Source organism: Botrytis fragariae (assembly GCF_013461495.1).
Source record: "Botrytis fragariae strain BVB16 chromosome Unknown tig00000001, whole genome shotgun sequence".
NCBI classification, from domain to species: Eukaryota; Fungi; Ascomycota; class Leotiomycetes; order Helotiales; family Sclerotiniaceae; genus Botrytis; species Botrytis fragariae.
Genome location: NW_023500987.1, coordinates 3,684,981 through 3,704,363, shown reverse-complemented (window position 1 = coordinate 3,704,363; position 19,383 = coordinate 3,684,981). Strand labels below are relative to the sequence as shown.

Sequence of the window (19,383 nt, the reverse complement as noted above, 5' to 3'; positions counted from 1 at the left end):
TCTCAATATCCTCAAATATTGGGCCTGTAGTTGAGATATCGGAACATTTCACTGGTACGCGTACTTTCCAATCCTGGACCATCAAACATTATCATGGGAACGAATCAAAATCCCCATAGACCTATATCACTCGAGGCAGCAAGTACTGAAGTAATAATGTTTAATAAAAGACAAGGCGGGGATACAGTGGTCAAGTTTTAGGAGGCCAGAGGAGCCACAAAGCAAGTACATATTCTGATGGAAGAGAATGGCAGGGATTGACATCTAGACAATGTTGTTTTCAGATTCGTATTAAAGTCGGACATTTGAAGCAGAAAAGGAGCCAATTTTGGGAAGGTGATTTCATTCCGGGACTCACCTATTGTATCGCGGCGATTTAGCACCCACGCACATCCTAATATTTACGGTTCTCTATCAGGAAAAGATATTTGGTTACAGCAGTTAAATTATTGATGTAATATTTACAAAACTTCTTATTCACCTATTGAACTTACACTTGTGAATTTGGTAATTGGGAAAATCAATAACCTTGAGTCTCAGAGAGAAGGGATAATAAGTATAGCTTAGGTTTATTTCCAGAAAAGATATGGCATGATAACATTAAAGCTACGTCCGCCGATTTGGGAGAAATCGAGAAAGAGAGAGTGACCGAACTTCAAGACATGTTAATTGATATCCAGATAATAATCATTTCATAGACAAACATTCAAATGTTTGGATTTGGGTTTCGAACAATAGTAGAACTTCACATATACATTTGCCACATCGTCCCCGTTTCTATCATCGTCATGAAACAGACATTCCAAAAAAACTGGAAACTTAACATAACTCCACATGAATATCTAAGCCAATTCATCGATTATTTCTAGTGCTATTATCCAAAGGGTGATAGATAGTAAATGCTGTCGGCACCAGGTATTGACTACTACCGTAACTGTAAATATGCACCCGCTGGAACTGACCGAGAGTCATAAGTCAACTTATGCAATCATATGTAAGTTATCCTATTAATGTAGATCACCAAGTATACGCTCTTTCCTTTCTGGTTTACAGCAGATCGATCCTTGTTCATAATATTGGCAAAACCCTGAATACAAAAGTCGCTACTATTCACTTACCTCAACGTTCTGGACTCTGGATAGTTTACTCAACTACACTTTCAACAAAATACCAAAGTGGAGCAATGAAGACTTGGCGTTCAGGTGTAACTACATCTGGATATACTACCAGATTATTGATTTTTCCAGACGTGCAACACATTTTATTACTCTTCCAATCATTGGCAGATCGAGATCTGTTAGTTATCAACTTTTGCAATGATCTGGGTAGTACTGAACTATTTCTTCGGACGTGTATTAACGTCAAGCAGGAACTATTATCTCATTGTTGATCTATGATCTAAAATTTAGCTTTAATGAACATGATTTACATTACGTGCAACAAGCTGGCAACTCTCCAATTATATTCCATTGAAATCTAATCTACTCATGCATCTTCTATAGTTGAGAATACTGGTAAGTCCAGAGCAACCTTTGGATTTTTAGAGACTTTCCCCAGTGGATATCTTTTCTTAGAAACCTTCTTCATTTAGTGATTCCCCTATGAACGCCATTTCCCGTTCTAACATAGCTACTTTAAATAGACCATCGGTTGAATGGATTATCTTCATTGAGTTCTATATCTGGATAGTATATCAACTATTCATCTAGCGGATTATAGAATGTACTTCCAATCGCATACCGCTTGAGACTATTGCTTGCTCACAAATCTATAATATAGTCTACCCGAGTCGATCTTAGATATGCAACATTCTTTAAGACTCACTGGTCCTCCAATCATGAATTGTTAGAAAACTCATACTAACACCTAATCTACCAGTATCAATATAATTAACCGAAAGTATCATTGCTAGTCCTAAAATAAAGGAGATCTAGCATTCAGCTCCCATGGGGACCATCTACAGTCTACCCGGTAGAATTCCAGACGTGCAACATTCAGCAAATCTCACATCGTCCCCCAATCATATACTTCTGAGAACAACTACCATCAATCCGTCTCATAAATTGTAGTCTAAGCTTCCGGAACCTTAATCTTGGATTTGCAATGAGAGGTATCCAGCACTGAGATCCTTACGTGATATTCCACTTACATTGAATAGTCTACCTGAAGAATTTCAAGACATGCAACAATTCGTAGGGCTCACACAATATGTCTAGATCGTCTGAAATGGTCCAACCGCATTAATTTCAGACGTGCAACACTCTGCAAAGAATGATTTCTTCTGGATCACCTGTCCCCCAAGGCTCTTTTCATATTCTTTATTCAATTCTAACAGCACAGCATGTAGTCAATCACACACTTAAAACGTTGATACGCAGACAAGCAGTAACTTCACACTCTTCCTCAACCATCTGATGTCCAAATTGTGTTCTCAATGCTCTCGTTTGTTCTAGGGTTGTAACACATATTGAACCGCACATTTCGACCCTTCATATTCAGACATGCAACAAATGTCAAGCTTCATACATCTCTCATCACCCATTCGTCAACATATCTCATAGTCCAGCGCACATCTTAAACTCACATTCTTTGATGTGCAACTAAGCGAAAGGCTGTTGTTTAGAGTTCGCACACACGAGTCTCCCGAACCTCTATTCTTATGGCCGCTACAGGTTGGTCTATAGATGAATCATACGTAGAGTCAAAAGATCGATGCATAATCACTAGAATCCCACAGATCAACGATAAATTGCACTTTGGTTAAAATCTGCTGGATTAGTTTACCAACTTTCGACATTTCGGATTTTTAGACATGCAACAATATCAACAAATACACATTTAAGATATTCTCATTCGTTAGAAATGATGTAAATACTGGAGCTACTACGATCGGCACTATTTTCCGGGTAGATATAAAGTCATGGCACTTTCTCATCAGTTGTGTTCGAACATTTCGTTCTCTCCCCACTGAGACTATCCTCTTTGAGTTTCGACGGTCTTGTATAATAACCACAACTTGGTTGTTCGAGTGGCCATAATCAGGGAAATTCTTGGATTGAGTTTGGACGGTGGTGTAAGACAACACGTAAGACGCTCCAGGCATTCAGATCCATGCTGCCTTGTATCAAAACGAAGGGATGTCCGTTTTAACTCACAAATTAAGGCACTCTTCGAATTCTGTTAATGATCAATAGTGATAGCCAGAGAGGTGATGTCTCCCGCTACACGTGAACGTAACAAAAAAGAAAATCTGTAAATGTTCTCAATAGAGCTTCCGCTGACGCCGCCTCGCCTGTTATTGCGTGGTATTGTCAAATCGTCTGATAAAATACTCAATTCCAGCGACCAGAACCATGTGAATTTAGTTGCATAGCCTAGTAGAAAGCAATACTTTCAGTATATTACCGATTAATAAATCAACTTGGAACTACCGTCAATCACAAAGTTGTATAAAATAGTAGCCAAGAGACTTACAGAGCCACACCTATTACATTACTCTTCGACTTCGCAAGGCCAAGTTCGCTTAATACAATGGGGAATCCACAACTTAATCGGAGGACTAATACTATATTAGACTAGATTACAATAAGCGAGATCAACCACACAGAAGAGATAAATCTTATCAAATTTTGGAAGCACCTCAAAGAATTTTCAGCTGGGGGTTTGATAAACTCAATAGGAGTCTTCTGGTTAACTGAATATTATTGAGCCAAGTACCAATAGTCACAATCGATATTGTTGTATATTTTTGGAGTATAAGTATTATCTATCATTTACCGTGTTTGCAATATTCTGCATATGTTATTCTTCATTCAGTGTAAGCCCGGAACGTGCAATGACTCCATGATATATAGTATTACAATGATTTGTTACACTATTGTCCAATCCAAATCTTCGAGCTCGAAAACCGGAGTACCTGTAGCTTGCCATCACATAGCATTTGTATAGAGTTTTCGCCGTTCGAAATTTGGATGCTTGAGTCTAGAACTAGAAGAGCCGAATTACAGACCTACACAACACAGAAGTCAATATCTTAGTGTCTTATTACTGTTTGTTAGACTGTTGAGATGATCTCACAACCGTCAGACCGTCCCGAGATTCAGACCTGCAACAAATAGAGGCCATCTGACCTTCGCAAGGACTAATAAGATGGCTTGCCCACAGCCCTATAATTTAACTAGCTCGAAGACGATTTTGTTGCAAGTCTGAATTCAGGGCATGCGAATGTTCCTGAGCTATCAGCGCAAATCAACCAACTACTACTTCCGATTTTCTGTATGTGGCAGGTCTATATCAAGGGCACACAAGATTTTGAGGGACCATATTATCATAGTGTTCGGGAAAATCCTGTGCCCTGAATTCAGATCCGCAACAAAACAAATATCAGATGACTTTCCCGTTAACTAACCGCAATGAGCCCGAATACCCTGAACTCAGATGTGCAACAAAGATAAATATCTTAGTCTTCCCCTTAGATGCTTGGTATAAACGCATGGGGCACATACATACTACGTGTTAAGACCAATAACAAAGGATGTGCCCTAATGTAAACGTGCAATGGACATATTGCCCTGAATGCCGACTTGCAACAAAGCCATGTGTCATGAAGTCCTCGCTAAATTATAGGAGCTAATCGATCGAGCTTCCGTACTACCCTCCCACGTGCAAAATAGAAGTGCAACAATAGCCTGTATAAATTTTCTAGTTGCTCTCATTCGTTCAAAGCTAGAGCAAAGGTTCTAGAAGAATCTGTCAGATTCGCCATATTGGAACGACCAATTATCTCTTATTGGATGATCCACGATCTCTTCGTAGCAGTTGAATGCTCAGATTTGCAACAGAACATGAATTTATTTATATAGCCTCTACTTGAATCACGTATGGTATCCACATGGTATTCCTTCAGAAACCTTTCCTCGTGGGTTTTTACACGTGGTACTTACATGACCTGGATATAGAAGTGCAACATAACACAACGCTGGGTGACTTCGTCGCCCCACAAGATAGAGGGAATCAAGGTCCAGTGCCTCATTAGCGCGCATTTCACCCCATTCGAATAATTTTGTCAGTCTTTTCTCTCTAAAGGCAACTCTCTGCAAATATTCTATCAGCTTATTCGTGGAGATGAGCTAATTAGACTGCTGGTAGAGGACCAATTAAACTTTGGATCAAGGACGTTTACTGAATCTTCGAAAATCTTGTTGACCGAAAGCATGTTTCTAAGATATGCAACAGATACTCGAAAGTCCAAAAACCTATACTAATTTGAAAGCGGAAAGAAGATAGTATTTAAGGTCTCTTCCGCAAAGGATCAAATTCTACAAAGAACTTCAGATTGAATCGCTGAAAGTATGTTCATGAGATGTGGAACAGATCCTTTCCGAAGCCGAAACTGCAAAATACACACCTGGATGAGATATAAGTAAACACAATACCGGGATGCGAATTCCCAAGGGTACAAAGAAGCTGTATACAATTTTCTATACATTCAGTCTGTTCTTCTTATTGAATGCTTTAGGTGAGCCAGCTCAGGAACAAATATTGAAGGTACCTATGCAACAGCAGATGATCAAAGTGCTCGGAACATATTTGAATCTTCCTTGTAGAGAAGCTAAAGTAGAAAGACTCTCTTGTGGAAAACTGTATTATTGAGATATGCAACATATCCCATAAAAGCTTCTGTATTGCTCGCTGCGGTTGGTAATCTGGGTGAACTGTGATGATGTGAAATTGCCCCAGAACATGTTTTCAAGATATGCAACACATAAATCAGTACTCTGCATGATTCGACAGTCAAGGGACTGCTAGTACTAAGTGGTGTTCCTCTTAATCAAGATATATTTATGTAAAATTGATGGGCACTTCGAAACTATACCATGTGGGAGTCATTTAGTATTGTTTACTTGGAACATGGCCATGCAATCTCTCAGTCATACAACAAACACTCATAAAAGTGTTTATGGTGATGGCATCATTTAAAGTTCATGTAGTAGTATCATACTTAGAGTTCAAAGTAGTATCAATCTACAAGTTTTGGTGCACGTAACAAATTGCCCCCTGACTGAAGATACCAATTTATGAAATTACCAAAAGCGTTTACTTAGACAAGCAACAGAAGTTTCGAAGAGCCCGAGAAGGCTTCATGATTGGCGAGCTCAAACCCCCTCATCGGGCTGGAACAAAGTAGCTGTGAATCTTATTTAAGTGACATACTAGGAAAACTCCAGGAGATTCTAGATTTGAGTGATATGCGATTTGTTATGGGCACTAGTGCTGTGCTTGAGCGCTGATGAAACTGTAAGTCTTTCCCCTAATATAGAACGGAAATCTGTAGATAGTAATGGTATATTGCAGGGCATTAGTTTCCTAATTGGTAGTCTCCAGAGCTAGCTCTACCGTTCCAGACTTAAAGTTCGTATTGACTAGGTGTACTAAACACTTCACTGATTAGTGGTAGAACGATTCTCCATATCATCACTAATTGCTCCTCTTCCATGAAACCTTCCATCAAACTTTGTGATAAGCCTCACTGTTCATAAGCCAAGAATTCAAAAACAGAAGTCTGTATACGGAGCCCTCATTCTAAAGCAGAGAATACGAAGATCTAGTTGTCGATAATCAGTCGGTATTGACATAAAACCAGTAATAAACCATCACATTGCGTTGCATTGATGATCTTGTGCACAAACTTAGAGAGTCAGTTGACTCTAAGGAAGAATACTAATGATCTTATTGCTCTCAATGCTTTCTATACAATATCTATCCAATAACACCTGGTAAACTAGATGTCAAGAGGAACCCGCTTAATGGCCATTTCTACCAACGGAAAAGAAACATTCCTCAAGATTAGTTCCTTTCAAAGGTTATAATTGTGAAGCACGGCACTGGACTACTTGGAAAGCACCACGAAGCTTCAAAATTCCAACAATCGTTTCTTGTTCTAGACCAATCCTCTTGCTGAATCGGAAATAGACCATTCGAAACTTGCTTCTAGTAACGTGAAAGTGGCAAATCCATCTAATAATAGAGCATGCAGGTACGGGATGTGATCACAAATACTCCGTAGTCTCGAATGACGTGCAGCAAGGCATGAACTCTAAAGAAGAGGCTTGCCTGCTAAACTGATTCGAAGTATGACTTTTGACGAGAGGAATTCTTCATATTCTCCCGAAGTAAAGGGGGAGGGTAAGCATTTTCATACTTAAATATTTCGCCAACTTACATAAAGCATCTGATCGCGATCAAATCATCAATCTACAGACCATCTGATTTCATAGGGAGTCTTTCATCAGGACATGAGAATACTACTCATGCAGCAACAAAAGTCAAATTGTATAGAGAAACTTTACTAAAGTAGTTTGTAAAGTAAGAAATTCACCGGTTCGGAGAATTCTTCCCGCTACACCGGAGGAAGGGAGTAGAGTTGCCATGGTTCTACCGTTTCCACTGATCATGTGCGTCATACATAAGATCGAGCTTTGGTTCCAAACATCAATGCGATGTCAGGTACTATACACGTGCACCATAGTTCGAAAGGAATGGTCAGCGACTTGAATGATATGTTTTCGTGAAGAGGGCCGTGAAGGTATTAATTCACATCGTCTGATGTGAACTCACTATGGCGTAAATCTATCACCTAAACAGACAATACAACCCAACCTCAATGAATTGAATCTACTCATCAAACTCCCACTCAATTACTCTTTACAAACATTATCGATCACTTCAATAATCCCAATACCAAGAAACCCCACCTTGATTAACTTTTCCAAGGACATCAAATCAGAACCAAAATGTCGGGGAGTATGAGCAAGATAATCAAGGAAATCATTATGATTAAACACAATTCTATCTATAATTAGTCAATTCTACATCCCATCCCGTATCTGTCCTGCAACCAGTAGCCAGCTGGACTAGAAAGTCCGGCTCTTGAGCAAGCTCGATAGGTACTGGGTAGGTAAAGCCGAGATCTTGCTTGATTCGAACCGACTGAGAAGGAATATCATCAGTACAATTCATGTTTCTTTAATTAAGGAGTTCCTCGCTTCTCCTGCTATTCAACAATGAGAACTTTCACATATCATTCATCCCCAATTTCGAAAGTCTCAGCACAATTGTGCGAAAACGAAACTTGGAGTCTTGGATGAGTTCGACCAAGACTAAAGTCGCGCTGGATCCAAAAGCCGGTGCCAAGTTTTGTTAAGTAGCTCATCCCACCACGATTTTGATTCGCGTGTTATATAACTAGTAATGTGGGGGTGGGGTAGGATGGAAACCAATTCATCTGAAATCTCGCAACGAGGAGATTCATTCTCTTTTTGCAAAGTACCGGTATGAGAGGATATGGATTGTAGATACTGACTTTAAAGCTTTTATCGCTGAGGGGAAAATAATAAAATAATAACGTTATGCTATCCAGCATTCGAAGGTTTCCTCGCCTTGCAGAAATCGGACAATGAGGGTTTGCGAGAATAGCGACACACCTTTCTTGATTTATGCCCTTCAGTTCCGAGGTTATTCCAGAAGAATGTAGATTTGGTACTTCTCGATACCTCTTAATTCTCTCCAACAGCTTCTCTTATCCATTCATCTAAGACTCCAGCAATAATATCACTATTTTTCTCCATAAACTGCATATGGCCATTCCCATGTATTTCAGCTACTCGAGGATCCTTCTCATCCCCTAGTTTCATCCACTGCACCTCCACGCCCGCTTGCTTTAGGTATTCCACCGTACATCCGTCGTAAACCCTATGAAAGCTCGCCTCTGCCGATTCCACCAGAACTTTAATTCCCTTCAGATTTTTGAGCTGTCTCGCTGGTTCTCTTTGCAACCAGCATTCTTTTAATTCGTTCTCTTCAGCTTCTTGGTTTGTGATTAGAGTTTTCTCTAACACTTCTCCAATTTCGAATTCCGGTTCATACTGCAATGGAACATCTGTGATTCCATATTTTCTGGTAAAACCTTCCGGGGTTGTGGGAGGGAAAAGTACATCTTGGAACGGAGGACCAGTCGGCTCGATTGCTACGATGGCTTTCACCAATTCAGGAACTTTATCTGCGATGACCCAGGGCATAAGACCACCCTGCGAGTGACTCAGTAGAACTGCAGGGCCTATGCGATTGAGAAGTGCCGCTCCTGCCTTTTGCGTGTTGATTTCTTGAATTACCGTGTCGGATTGAAATTGGACGGTAGAGGCATAGAAGGCGTCGAAGATGGGGTCCCCTATTGAGCCATTCTATGGCGCACAAACATCCGGTGTTAGATAAGTTAAGAAGGGTAGTGCAAGAAGAAGCAACATACACCAGGCCACTGAGTATGCAAGGCCGCTTGAGGCCACAAGTTATATCTCTCCGTCGCCGTGAACCTCTGCATTGTTCTCTCCGCAGTATAAGTCGCCAATGTTGTGTTACCGTTTGGATTCCACGCGCTTCTACCTCTCGCTGGCTGGTCCAGAATGTATACTTCATAACCATGGGATAAGAAATAGGTAGCCCATCCTGGTGATCCATCGGGCTTGTTGAGCCAGTTCTATCTCAGTTCACGCTTTAGTGCGTGCGCGCGTGATTTATGAAGCTGGAGAAAGGGCACTTACAGTACCAGTCATGCTTTGACCATGGATAAATACAATAGGATAAGCTTGTTCAATTCGACTTGGAACGAGATGTTCCACATACATCTGGTTCACAAAGAGTGTGTTATTGGTCGAGGTAGTGACATATTCACCACCAACATAAAAGTAATCTCTTGAAGCAAACGCCTCATAAGCTTGAGATTCACGACGATATTGATAGGTTGGAGCGGACAGCACGCTCCAAGGAGCTAGACATATCAGAGAAGAAACAAATTGGAAGGATAAATAGTGCATGGTAACTTGTGGACGAAATTCAAAGTTTCCAGTCTCTGAAGAATTCCACGGAATGAAATCTTGTGATTATGGATAAAATCATGGTGTTGAAGGAAGACACTTGCTTATAAAATCATGCTGCATATAGCTGTGCATTGGATCTGCACATATCACTGGTTAAATGGGAGCGCATAGGATAAATTAGGATCGGTGAAGGAGATCATCATCTTATATGTCCCTAGAACTTTCATGCATGTCTCTTACCCACATTCTCACAGCACGGGTAAATCATGAAGACTAATTCTACCTCAATTGAAGGTCACAATTGGTTATCATTTTCGATGTGGTTGTGTAAGCATATACAAAATTCTGCTTATTGTGGCAAGCATAGGGCAATTATTGATCAAACCGTCTACCGGTGGTTGATAGTTAATAGCAGAGAAGATGGTGATGTCTAGCCACAGAAGTCAGTCTACCCCGAAGTTCAAAATCATGGTGTGAAAGGCAGATCTAACGGGATGGCATTACGTATGATTTTTTGCAAACATTTAGATTCTGGGTCTGAATTTCACACCCTTATACGAGGGTATATGAAACTCAAGGCAAAAGCAATGCAAGAAGTAGTCTTGTGGTTTAGAGTTAAACATATCATTGTAGAGGCTGCAACTTGCGAGACGCAAAATAATAAGGAAGAAAAGTAGAAGATTAAGAAAGAGGAAATAAGCCAGGCGAAATAGAGCCAGAGGTATCATGAACACAGCTTACGCAAAACCGGCATTCCATATGACAGCAGGAGATGATAAGCTCAACACTTTTACTTTCACCCAGTATCAAAGCTGTTGAGATGCAAGCGAATGTGAACTCCCACAGAAAAGCATGCAATGGAGCACAACATAAACTTCTTCCACCAATTTAGAAACTAGAAAGCGCCGTTCCTTGATTGAATTGTTCGAAGAGGAGGACGAAAAAGAAAAGAAAAACATACAACAGCAGGGGTTCGCTGATGGTCGCCTACCCAACTACTAATCTGCCGATCTGAGGCTTGTGTATGGCAGAGCAGACGGGATGCCCAATTTTCCTGAATCTACCACACAGGAACCGGGGACAGGGTAAATCACGTGAACTCGAATTGGAAAATACTTTACACGTTCCCCCGGTAGTCACTTCGACAACTAAAAGATACTCGTCCTTGGAAAATCGGTGGAGAGATTTAGTCTTCAAATTAAGCCCCCTTTCTTCACCAAAAAAAGCGAGGTTTTAATAAATTTAATTTTCATAGATACATCGGAGAAGATCCTGACGAGTGTTTACGGATTCGGGAGACAATACCTTCTAAAGTTCGATTGAAATTCTTCATGGAATGGCTGTACAATACCTTAAATGGCATTTTAAATGACAGAATCTCGCCTGCATCTTTGAAAAATTCATGGCATTGTTTTCGCGCCGTGTACGAAAGAACAGCCGGAAACAAGATGCCCGGAGGAATCGGCGATGAAGTTCGATCGGTAAGTAACTTGTTTGGCCCTCAGGAAAATTACGACCGGTGTATAGACAGTTCATCAAAACGGATCTCGCAGTGAATCCTGAGGTCGTTAGACAAGAGAAGTCCCTTGCGGATTTGGTGGGAAGTTCATTCACTCATGAACTTCCTCTAGTGTTACGATGATTATCCTTTCAGACATCCACGATGCAGGTTGCAGCTCAGCTTCTTGCTGCTACTTCTAATATACACTGGATCAAGACCGGGATCGCTCACCGAATCATCTCTATATCGAGGAAGTAATGAGGGATTATGCTACGAGGCAAGTAGTGCAACTCTCATAGGGGTGCCAGATTCTGACTTCAATTTCGTAGGACTGTGAATTGATCGGACGATAGCAAAAGCATATAATCTTAATGGCCGATTGCACAAGTCTGACATATCTACAGGCGAGAGTGAAATCGGCCAGAATCAATACGAACAGCTCCTAGGACATTCAACAAAAGCCATGGGTGCCTTTTATGTCTCTTCCATATCTGGAGTTGATGTTCAGAACATTGTCACTGGCCAAGAGCCCTGCAAAGATATTATTGATGCCTTGCGCCGTATGAGTTTTAACATTAATTCAAATGCTCCCATTGAGCTACCAATGAGCAAAAATGATAAAAACCTAAACTTTCCCGAGCTTGTGAAGCTCAGACGGGCCGAGTTGAACTAAGGCAGAAGGCCCAAGCTCATGAGACAGAGAGCCTCCAGATAAAGCAGCAGTATTTTCAAGCAAGTTTAAACCGGAAACGGCTATACAAGAGTCTGTATGAATAGACTCGATGGAAGTTTAGGGTGTAAAGCTTCACCTCCAGTAGTACGGAAGAAATTAGATCATATGAGTGTTATTAATTGGGAGATAGTCAAACTCTGAACAACAACAATGGGCATTTAAGAATATTTCATAAAACTGTACGACTTACGAGGCATAGGACTTTGTATAAAATATATAGATACGACACAGATCAACATAAGAGATTCAAAGCAATTAGTGGGTATGTGGTCACTTTCTTCTAGTCATACAATTCTTTCGTTCCTAGAGTCCTGGCTCTCAGCTTTTCACACTTTCCAAATAGACGTTCGCTCAGTCAGAGTTGCCGAAGATATTTGCACTCAATCTGGGTTTAATTTCCGTGCTATATCTTGTGGGTAGTTTTCCTGTTGTACTTTCCAAAGGGCAAAATTGCAGATGTATGCTTTAACTTCAAACTGAGTTACATTGACGGAGTTCCCATTGGCTACGCTCAGCAAGTTCAGCGATACCCGAATCCAGAATAACAGGAAGGAGTATAATCTTTCAAATACAAACCATCTAGCTCGCCGTCAATTTCCTTTTCTATCACTACTCTTCAATCTTGATTTCAGCTCTTTTCGCCCACTCCACTTTCACCATCGGATCTAAAATAAACATTATTTCATCCACAAATGAATTGTTTCCCAACAACCTATTCCACCACGATATCCGCTCTTTCACAATACTCTCGCAATTTCCTGGAGCCCACCACATAAACTCTGGCCTGCCACTAGTTTCGGAAGATAATCCCACTTCATAAGTTCCTCCCACTTTCAAGCAAGATAATGGTGTCGCACAAAGACATGGATCCGCGCGGGTACCAGCACCAGTCTCTCCAGTGAAGAATATATCGAGCCCAATGCATACCTGGGTGGTGAAAGGTTTCCCGGGATATATAGTCAACATGTCGGTATCGGGATCGATAGTGATTTTGGTGGTAGCTAAACCGATGTTCGTGTAGATTTCGAATGGTTGTTTGCCTGTGTCTTTATGAGTAAGACTGTAGGGACTGTTGACAGAATTTGCTTTGTTGGGTGCTAGGAAACTATCGTTGATATTGACTGTAATGGGTTTTGTGGAATCTATCAGAATAAGTGTAAGATCGATGATGACGGGAAGTTCACGGGATTTTGTGAGTGAAAATGAAGGCGGCGAGACTGATGCTGTGATTATGAGTTTGGGCTCTGTACGAAGTTTATCGCGCCAAGCCATCGCTGGCCGTTGAATCGATGGAGGATGATTGTTCATTGTTTCGATGAAAAATGCAACGAAGTTGACTGAGTGGAAACCGAAACAAACAATCAAAAGAATAACCGAGTCAGTGGATAAGTATGCTTTAAATGCGCGGGGTTAGACAAATATATATATAAGCCAAGTGCTATAAATACGTCAGGTGGCGCAATCAAACAATGACACTGACATGAGACGGGGATTGGTCCCTTCGATTAGGCTCTTATTGACTGCTAGTGTGGCTGAAGAACCATGAAGGATCACCGTCGTTTAATCAATTAGGCGATCGGGAAGGTACATCTTCACTAAAACTCAATAATATCTTTGTTTCTTATTTATTTTAATTTTGATTGGTGATGATATCTAAGAGGTTCACTCTATTCTTGTCATTAGTTTTAACACTCATCTATATGACGAAAGGTTTAATTGCAGCTTCATTACTACGAATTCTCAAGGCTAGCAAACAGAATTTAGATCACTTTCAAAAGTTTTGATACATGTTCGTCGCTAGCTTTATGATAAATATACAATAACGACTCAGAACTATCAAATCCTTGTATCAAGCAGGTGAGCAATATATCCGTCAATCACATATGAGTTATTGCTGCTTCACAAACAGCATAAAGCTCCTCTCCCAGCTCAATCTCCCCTAGTGCGAATTCTGGTTCAATGGCAATAAGAGCATCCGTAAGATCTTGTAAAAATTCACAAATGAAGTCTCCCCCAGGCCCAGTAGTAAACTCCCAATTCGCATCAATATAAGCTGTTGCTCCGGGCAGCGGAGCCGTTCGCCAATATTGCCCAAAATATTGAACACCAGCGAACTGAGCAGCATTACACACATTTATATGCTCTTCGACTCTATTTGGATGATCTCGTTTGGGAAGCTCGATATCGTCAACGCTTGGGGAAAACCAGTCACGAATTCCTCTTGGAGTCCAAATGACACGTTTGCGTAATTCCTCGGCGTAATATGTTGCATTGTAACAATTGTTCCCTGTCGCAGAAGTATTGGCTGTTAGAGCGGCAGAATTAATCATTGCGTCGCGTAAAGATGTGGCGTTGTATTGACTTGCTTCGACTCTGACGATGAGCTCGCCTTGGGCCAGGGCTTCGTCATTAATATAATCAATGTCCTTGATTGTGATGCTATCTGTAGAACATGCGGTGAAACTAGAAGTTTGTGTAACACTTGGACATAGTTGGTTCAGTGCACTAGAAATTGATGTATACAGAGCGGTGCCGGTCAAAGTCCCAACGTGAACCGGAGAGCTGCCTACTTGGACAGTAGCAGTGGCGGACTCAGGATAACAGCCTGATATAGTTGTGCAGGAATCCTCGTTATTTTCCACAGGAGTACATATCTGACATGACCGAATATCGGTGACGACTGGGCCAAGAGATATCGTGGGTGTGATTTGACTATCGGGAATGGTACTGTAAGCACAACTTTGCGTTGCCACAGCTGTCGATGGTGCTGATAACAGAGGTAATGTTTTGCTCCCATTGCATACGCAATATGCGGATGTGATACCCGCATCAGGATCTTGTTTCTGCATTGAACATGAAGGTGCTGGCGTAGCCGTACTAGCGACAGTTGTTGGATAGAAGCTGACAATACAGAATGGTGGTGATCCGTCGGTTGGCGCTCCGTCGCAACCAGGCAAAATAGAAACTACATCCCGGACAACGATAGATGTGGTCAATGTTACGGACACAAAGTCCTCGCCATAGACGCCAAAGAGATAGAGTACAAAAGCCAAAAGTTTCAGTGAACGCATGGCTGCGGTGGTAAGATTTAGCGATATATGCTGATGACAAGATAATATGGTTCTAAAAGCCGTAAAAGAACAAGATAGAGACTATATTCGTATCGCCTAGAAGACAGCGTGCGCGGTTAAAAGGCTCAGCGAACAAAGATATCATTGAAGATTTATATATCCTTAACCAAAAGCTCAAGCAAAAAGTGGACAGTTTCTTTCTTTTTAAATCGTCAACATCTAAAATTAGCTAGACCCCAACACTGGGTGATTTTCTAGACTAAGTCATTCAGAACAACGTCATAAAGATCAAGGGATTTAGTAGTTACATAGCTAATCCGTCGTAAGATGTCAAAATTGTACTCCACCACGAATCAAATTAGTCTGAAAAATCTTTTCTTCAAATCTAACTGTTTTTTGCGGCCATGATTCTATTCATAAAAAAAATGGTGGCGTAGGGTTGTGGGATCATTGTGTAGACGCTCAAGCTCACCTCATCTCATAACAAGTCTTTAAAGAAGTTGATGAGCCACCAACCAATCCATCATCCTAGAAAACATCTTGAAACTTTTCACATGTTGGCGATGGGCATTGCCTGGTCGTTTTGAAAGTAAAGAACAATCCAAAAATAGCGTTTGACGAAAGGCTTCAACCTCCATCAGGAGGAACTATAGCCAAGAGCTCCGAAAATAAACCTTACAATCTGTACCTAGTGATAACAACAGAGTCAGAATATGAAGATGTTATAAAGATGCAATAGTATCCAATACATTCTCGAAATTGTGAATCTTTCTCTACTAGTAAAAGACTCACAGTGCTGCCAAAAATCTCTCAATAACAACCACCGCCTTATTTTTCACTGTCACTCATTGCATTCAAATCGTCATGGTTCTTCTTAGTTGGACTGTTGTCATCTTTGTTGTATCTCTTAGCCAGATTACTCATGGTATGCCAACAAGCGGCAGCGACATTAGTGAACAATCAGACAGCCCAGCTCACATCTTTCGTCGTCAATTACCTGTCTTCTTGAATTGGCCAACGGATAGTCCAGGCGACACGAAAAAGGATGCACTCACACAAGCGTTCAAAGATATGGTAAAGGTTGTCAACCAGGTCCTCAACAGCGATACGGCTACATACAATGCTATTTTTGACAAGTACTTTCTACCCGAACATCAAGACGCCGTCAAAGTAGTATTCCAAAATATGGTTGCACCAGCCACCAATGACCCCTCAACAGGCGCTGATATATTATCTACTATCGATATTCATCCAGAAGACTATCTTCCGACCATGATAAAACAATGTAGCGGATTGAACTCAAATAAGAGACCTCTTGCATACACCAACAATCCGATCGATGAGCCACAAACACGAATCCACTTCTGCGATACCACTGCCCTGAATGCTTATGCATACCCAAAGCTCGACGATATAAATTGCGGCACAATAGATCTATTTGTATCGTATAAAATGCTTAGTCTTGGTGGCTATGTACTTCTCCACGAACTAACGTAAGACATACTTCTTTCCCTGGTAACGTGAAGCGAAAGCTGATTATTTTAAGCCATGTCAACAAGGTCAGCCAAGCGGCAATCATGCCTTTCAAACAAAAGGGAAACGTAGTGGGTGATTACCAGTACGGCCCTTGGTTTACAAGACAGCTGCGCTCTACTATGGAAACTTCACCGTTGGTGATTGCAAATGCTGACAATTATGCTTGGTTCGCGAATGTAAGACCCGGAACATATATTCTGGGGAAGGAGAATAAACTGACCATCATGTAGGAGGTTTACTGGTCTAATCAGTGCGGTCATGGTTTTGCTACCCCGAGAGACAATATCTTTGCCCCACCGGGAGCATGTAATGTTTCTGGTAAAAAGAGGGATGGCCCTGCCGAGGGCGATTGCTTGGGTCATTAGCTATCTCAAGGGCAGTGAATAGTATGATGTTACTTATCCGGAACGAGCGATGCAACTCTCTGAATACACATATAAATCTCATGATTCTAGGATATAGAGTTTGATTTATCTTCTACAACTTAACGAAGAAGTCTATAATGGAATGTACATCAAATTCTATTGACTCTCTCACATGGACTCGAGTCTAGATAGATACAATCGAGACATTGCGTTTACAACCATCTCAAAATTCTGAATGCTTATCCAAAATCAACCGTAAGCTTACAAGTGACTGTGGCAATGCAGGAGATGATATCCATATTCTATATATTGAAGTGATGCTACGGCAGAGGGTGATGGAAAAGCAATGAGGCAAGGTTACCCGATTGCTAAAAACCCCCTAGGGTATAAGAGCCTCCTTAGCTTCGACCTATCGAAAATCCTTTGACGTGAGCTTAATATCTAACACTTCACCCCCACTTAGGGCTCGTTCGGATCGATTTTTTTTTTCGACATTAGACCTAATATTGCGCTTACCGAGCGCGATATTGAAGTCAATATGTATTAAATTTAATGTGTGACTGAAACCTTTTGGACTGGACGCAGTATTGAACCTAATAAAACATTGAGTACAATATATTTAATAATAAAAATCGACATTTCCCTCACTTTCTGCACGTTCCTAATACTACTTCTAATATATCAGCTTCACTCAAATATATTCAAGTACGCCCCAATATGTATTAGCTTCAATATCCCCATATTCTTGCCATTTGAAATGTTTATCGAATATATAGAAAACGATCCGAACGAGCCCTTACCTTTTCGGGCAAGGCAGACCTGCTCACTGGAATTCTATACTAGCTTATACCCATAAGATTATCCAATGACCTTGTAAATTCGACCAATCTTAAAAAGGGCTTTCATTCACAAGGCAACAATATCATCACCTATTGCCATCTGAAAAACTGTGAGTGACAAGGAGAGAGATATTGATGGAAAAAAGAGTGTCCTTTGGAATAGAAATAAGCTATAACACCGCTAAGACAAAGCATCACGGATCTATCAGAGTCTGCATGAATCAGGAAGCTTTCGAGATCCAAAAAGCGTGGAGGCAACTCGCATTAGACTTCAAGTGGTTTGATCCAGGTATGATTGAGCTTCAAATCTAGACTCGCGATGATTGGGCGATAAGATGGCAACTTGGAGTAGTCATTCGAGTAAAAAGGGGGAAGTGTTGCAAAATTGTGCTGGGTGATACTGGAAAGTCGAGCAACTAATCCGTGGAGATATGGCGAAAACAAAGTTTGATATTATTCGATTGTATTCTATGTGCCAATTGTTCATTCGGTGTCGATGTAGCCCTTCACAAGTTGCGACAAAAACAATCATACATTCTTGTAAATAAGCCGAGGGTATCAATAATCGTCCAACGCCTGCCCGACTTGCCGCCTTGTCCCCATTAACAACGCCATATAAAACAAGTAACTCCTTAACCTCGATGGTAGTATGTGGAACGCCGTGTGCTCGCGCTTTCCTGTGAGTAACTGTTTGATCATGAAGGTTGTACTGGCTCCGGCGCAGTCGTATTGTCGGTCCATTCGAATTCTGTACAATCAATCAACATTCTGCGATAATCTCGTCAGCCCTAAAAGAAGCTTACTTTGTCTGCACATAGGACATTGCCCTTTAGATGAATCTTGTTTGATCCATTCTACTATACAATGCTGAATCTTTGTCAACATATGTTCCGTCAATCAATGGAATCCGTAACTGACCATATGGAAATTGTGCCCGCATTTCCCTGATACTATTTTGACTGATTAATTGCGCCATTCAAGCATAAGGAATTGAAGTGGCATACGTAAACTGCAATCGTCTCCAGGGTATTTGCAAGTAGGACATGTCCCATCGAAATGTACCTGGCAAATACCACAGACGTCGTCTTCGTCAAGATCCCACCTCCAAGTCGCAACCGCATTCCATGTTCTGATCTTTACTTTCATTTTCTTAGTCTTTGGCGCTGGTTCCGCGACTATTTGCGGAGCTCGAGTATCGGTATAAAAGCAACTTCAAACGTTGTGAACATTGAAGGCCGTGGACGCGATAGCTTGAGTCAAATCAACAAATAATGCGGGGGAGCAACGACAAGCGGTCATATCACGTGCTAAGGTTTTTGAAGCACTGATAAGCTTCTGGGCGGTTGATAAGGTTATACCACAATAATCTCCAACAACCAAACAACTACAAACCAAGGAAGATTCCAACACACATATATTCCAATCTTTGTTGTTAATTTGAAAGCTCATTGTTCAGATCTAAGCTT

General features: G+C 41.0%; 4 protein-coding genes across 4 annotated transcripts; 1 reads left to right on the top strand and 3 right to left on the bottom strand.

Annotated features, from left to right (window-relative positions):
* Positions 1-8,555: 8,555 nt before the first annotated feature.
* Positions 8,556-9,869, bottom strand: Bfra_001125 (putative alpha beta-hydrolase protein; the record flags this gene model as incomplete). Its single annotated transcript, XM_037331563.1, has 3 exons — positions 8,556-9,239; positions 9,305-9,532; positions 9,597-9,869. 3 exons carry the CDS (start codon positions 9,867-9,869, stop codon positions 8,556-8,558), a joined length of 1,185 nt encoding a protein of 394 aa, XP_037197896.1.
* Positions 9,870-12,715: 2,846 nt separating this feature from the next.
* Bfra_001124 (uncharacterized protein) lies at positions 12,716-13,414 on the bottom strand (the record flags this gene model as incomplete). The annotated part of the gene is made up of 1 exon (XM_037331562.1): positions 12,716-13,414. The coding sequence occupies one exon, from the start codon at positions 13,412-13,414 to the stop codon at positions 12,716-12,718; it is 699 nt and encodes a 232-aa protein (XP_037197895.1).
* Positions 13,415-16,041: 2,627 nt separating this feature from the next.
* Positions 16,042-16,943, top strand: Bfra_001123 (uncharacterized protein; the record flags this gene model as incomplete). Its single annotated transcript, XM_037331561.1, has 2 exons — positions 16,042-16,670; positions 16,724-16,943. 2 exons carry the CDS (start codon positions 16,042-16,044, stop codon positions 16,941-16,943), a joined length of 849 nt encoding a protein of 282 aa, XP_037197894.1.
* Positions 16,944-18,269: 1,326 nt separating this feature from the next.
* Bfra_001122 (putative ubiquitin ligase subunit protein) lies at positions 18,270-19,063 on the bottom strand (the record flags this gene model as incomplete). Its single annotated transcript, XM_037331560.1, has 4 exons — positions 18,270-18,665; positions 18,721-18,771; positions 18,836-18,867; positions 18,922-19,063. 4 exons carry the CDS (start codon positions 19,061-19,063, stop codon positions 18,270-18,272), a joined length of 621 nt encoding a protein of 206 aa, XP_037197893.1.
* Positions 19,064-19,383: the final 320 nt, after the last annotated feature.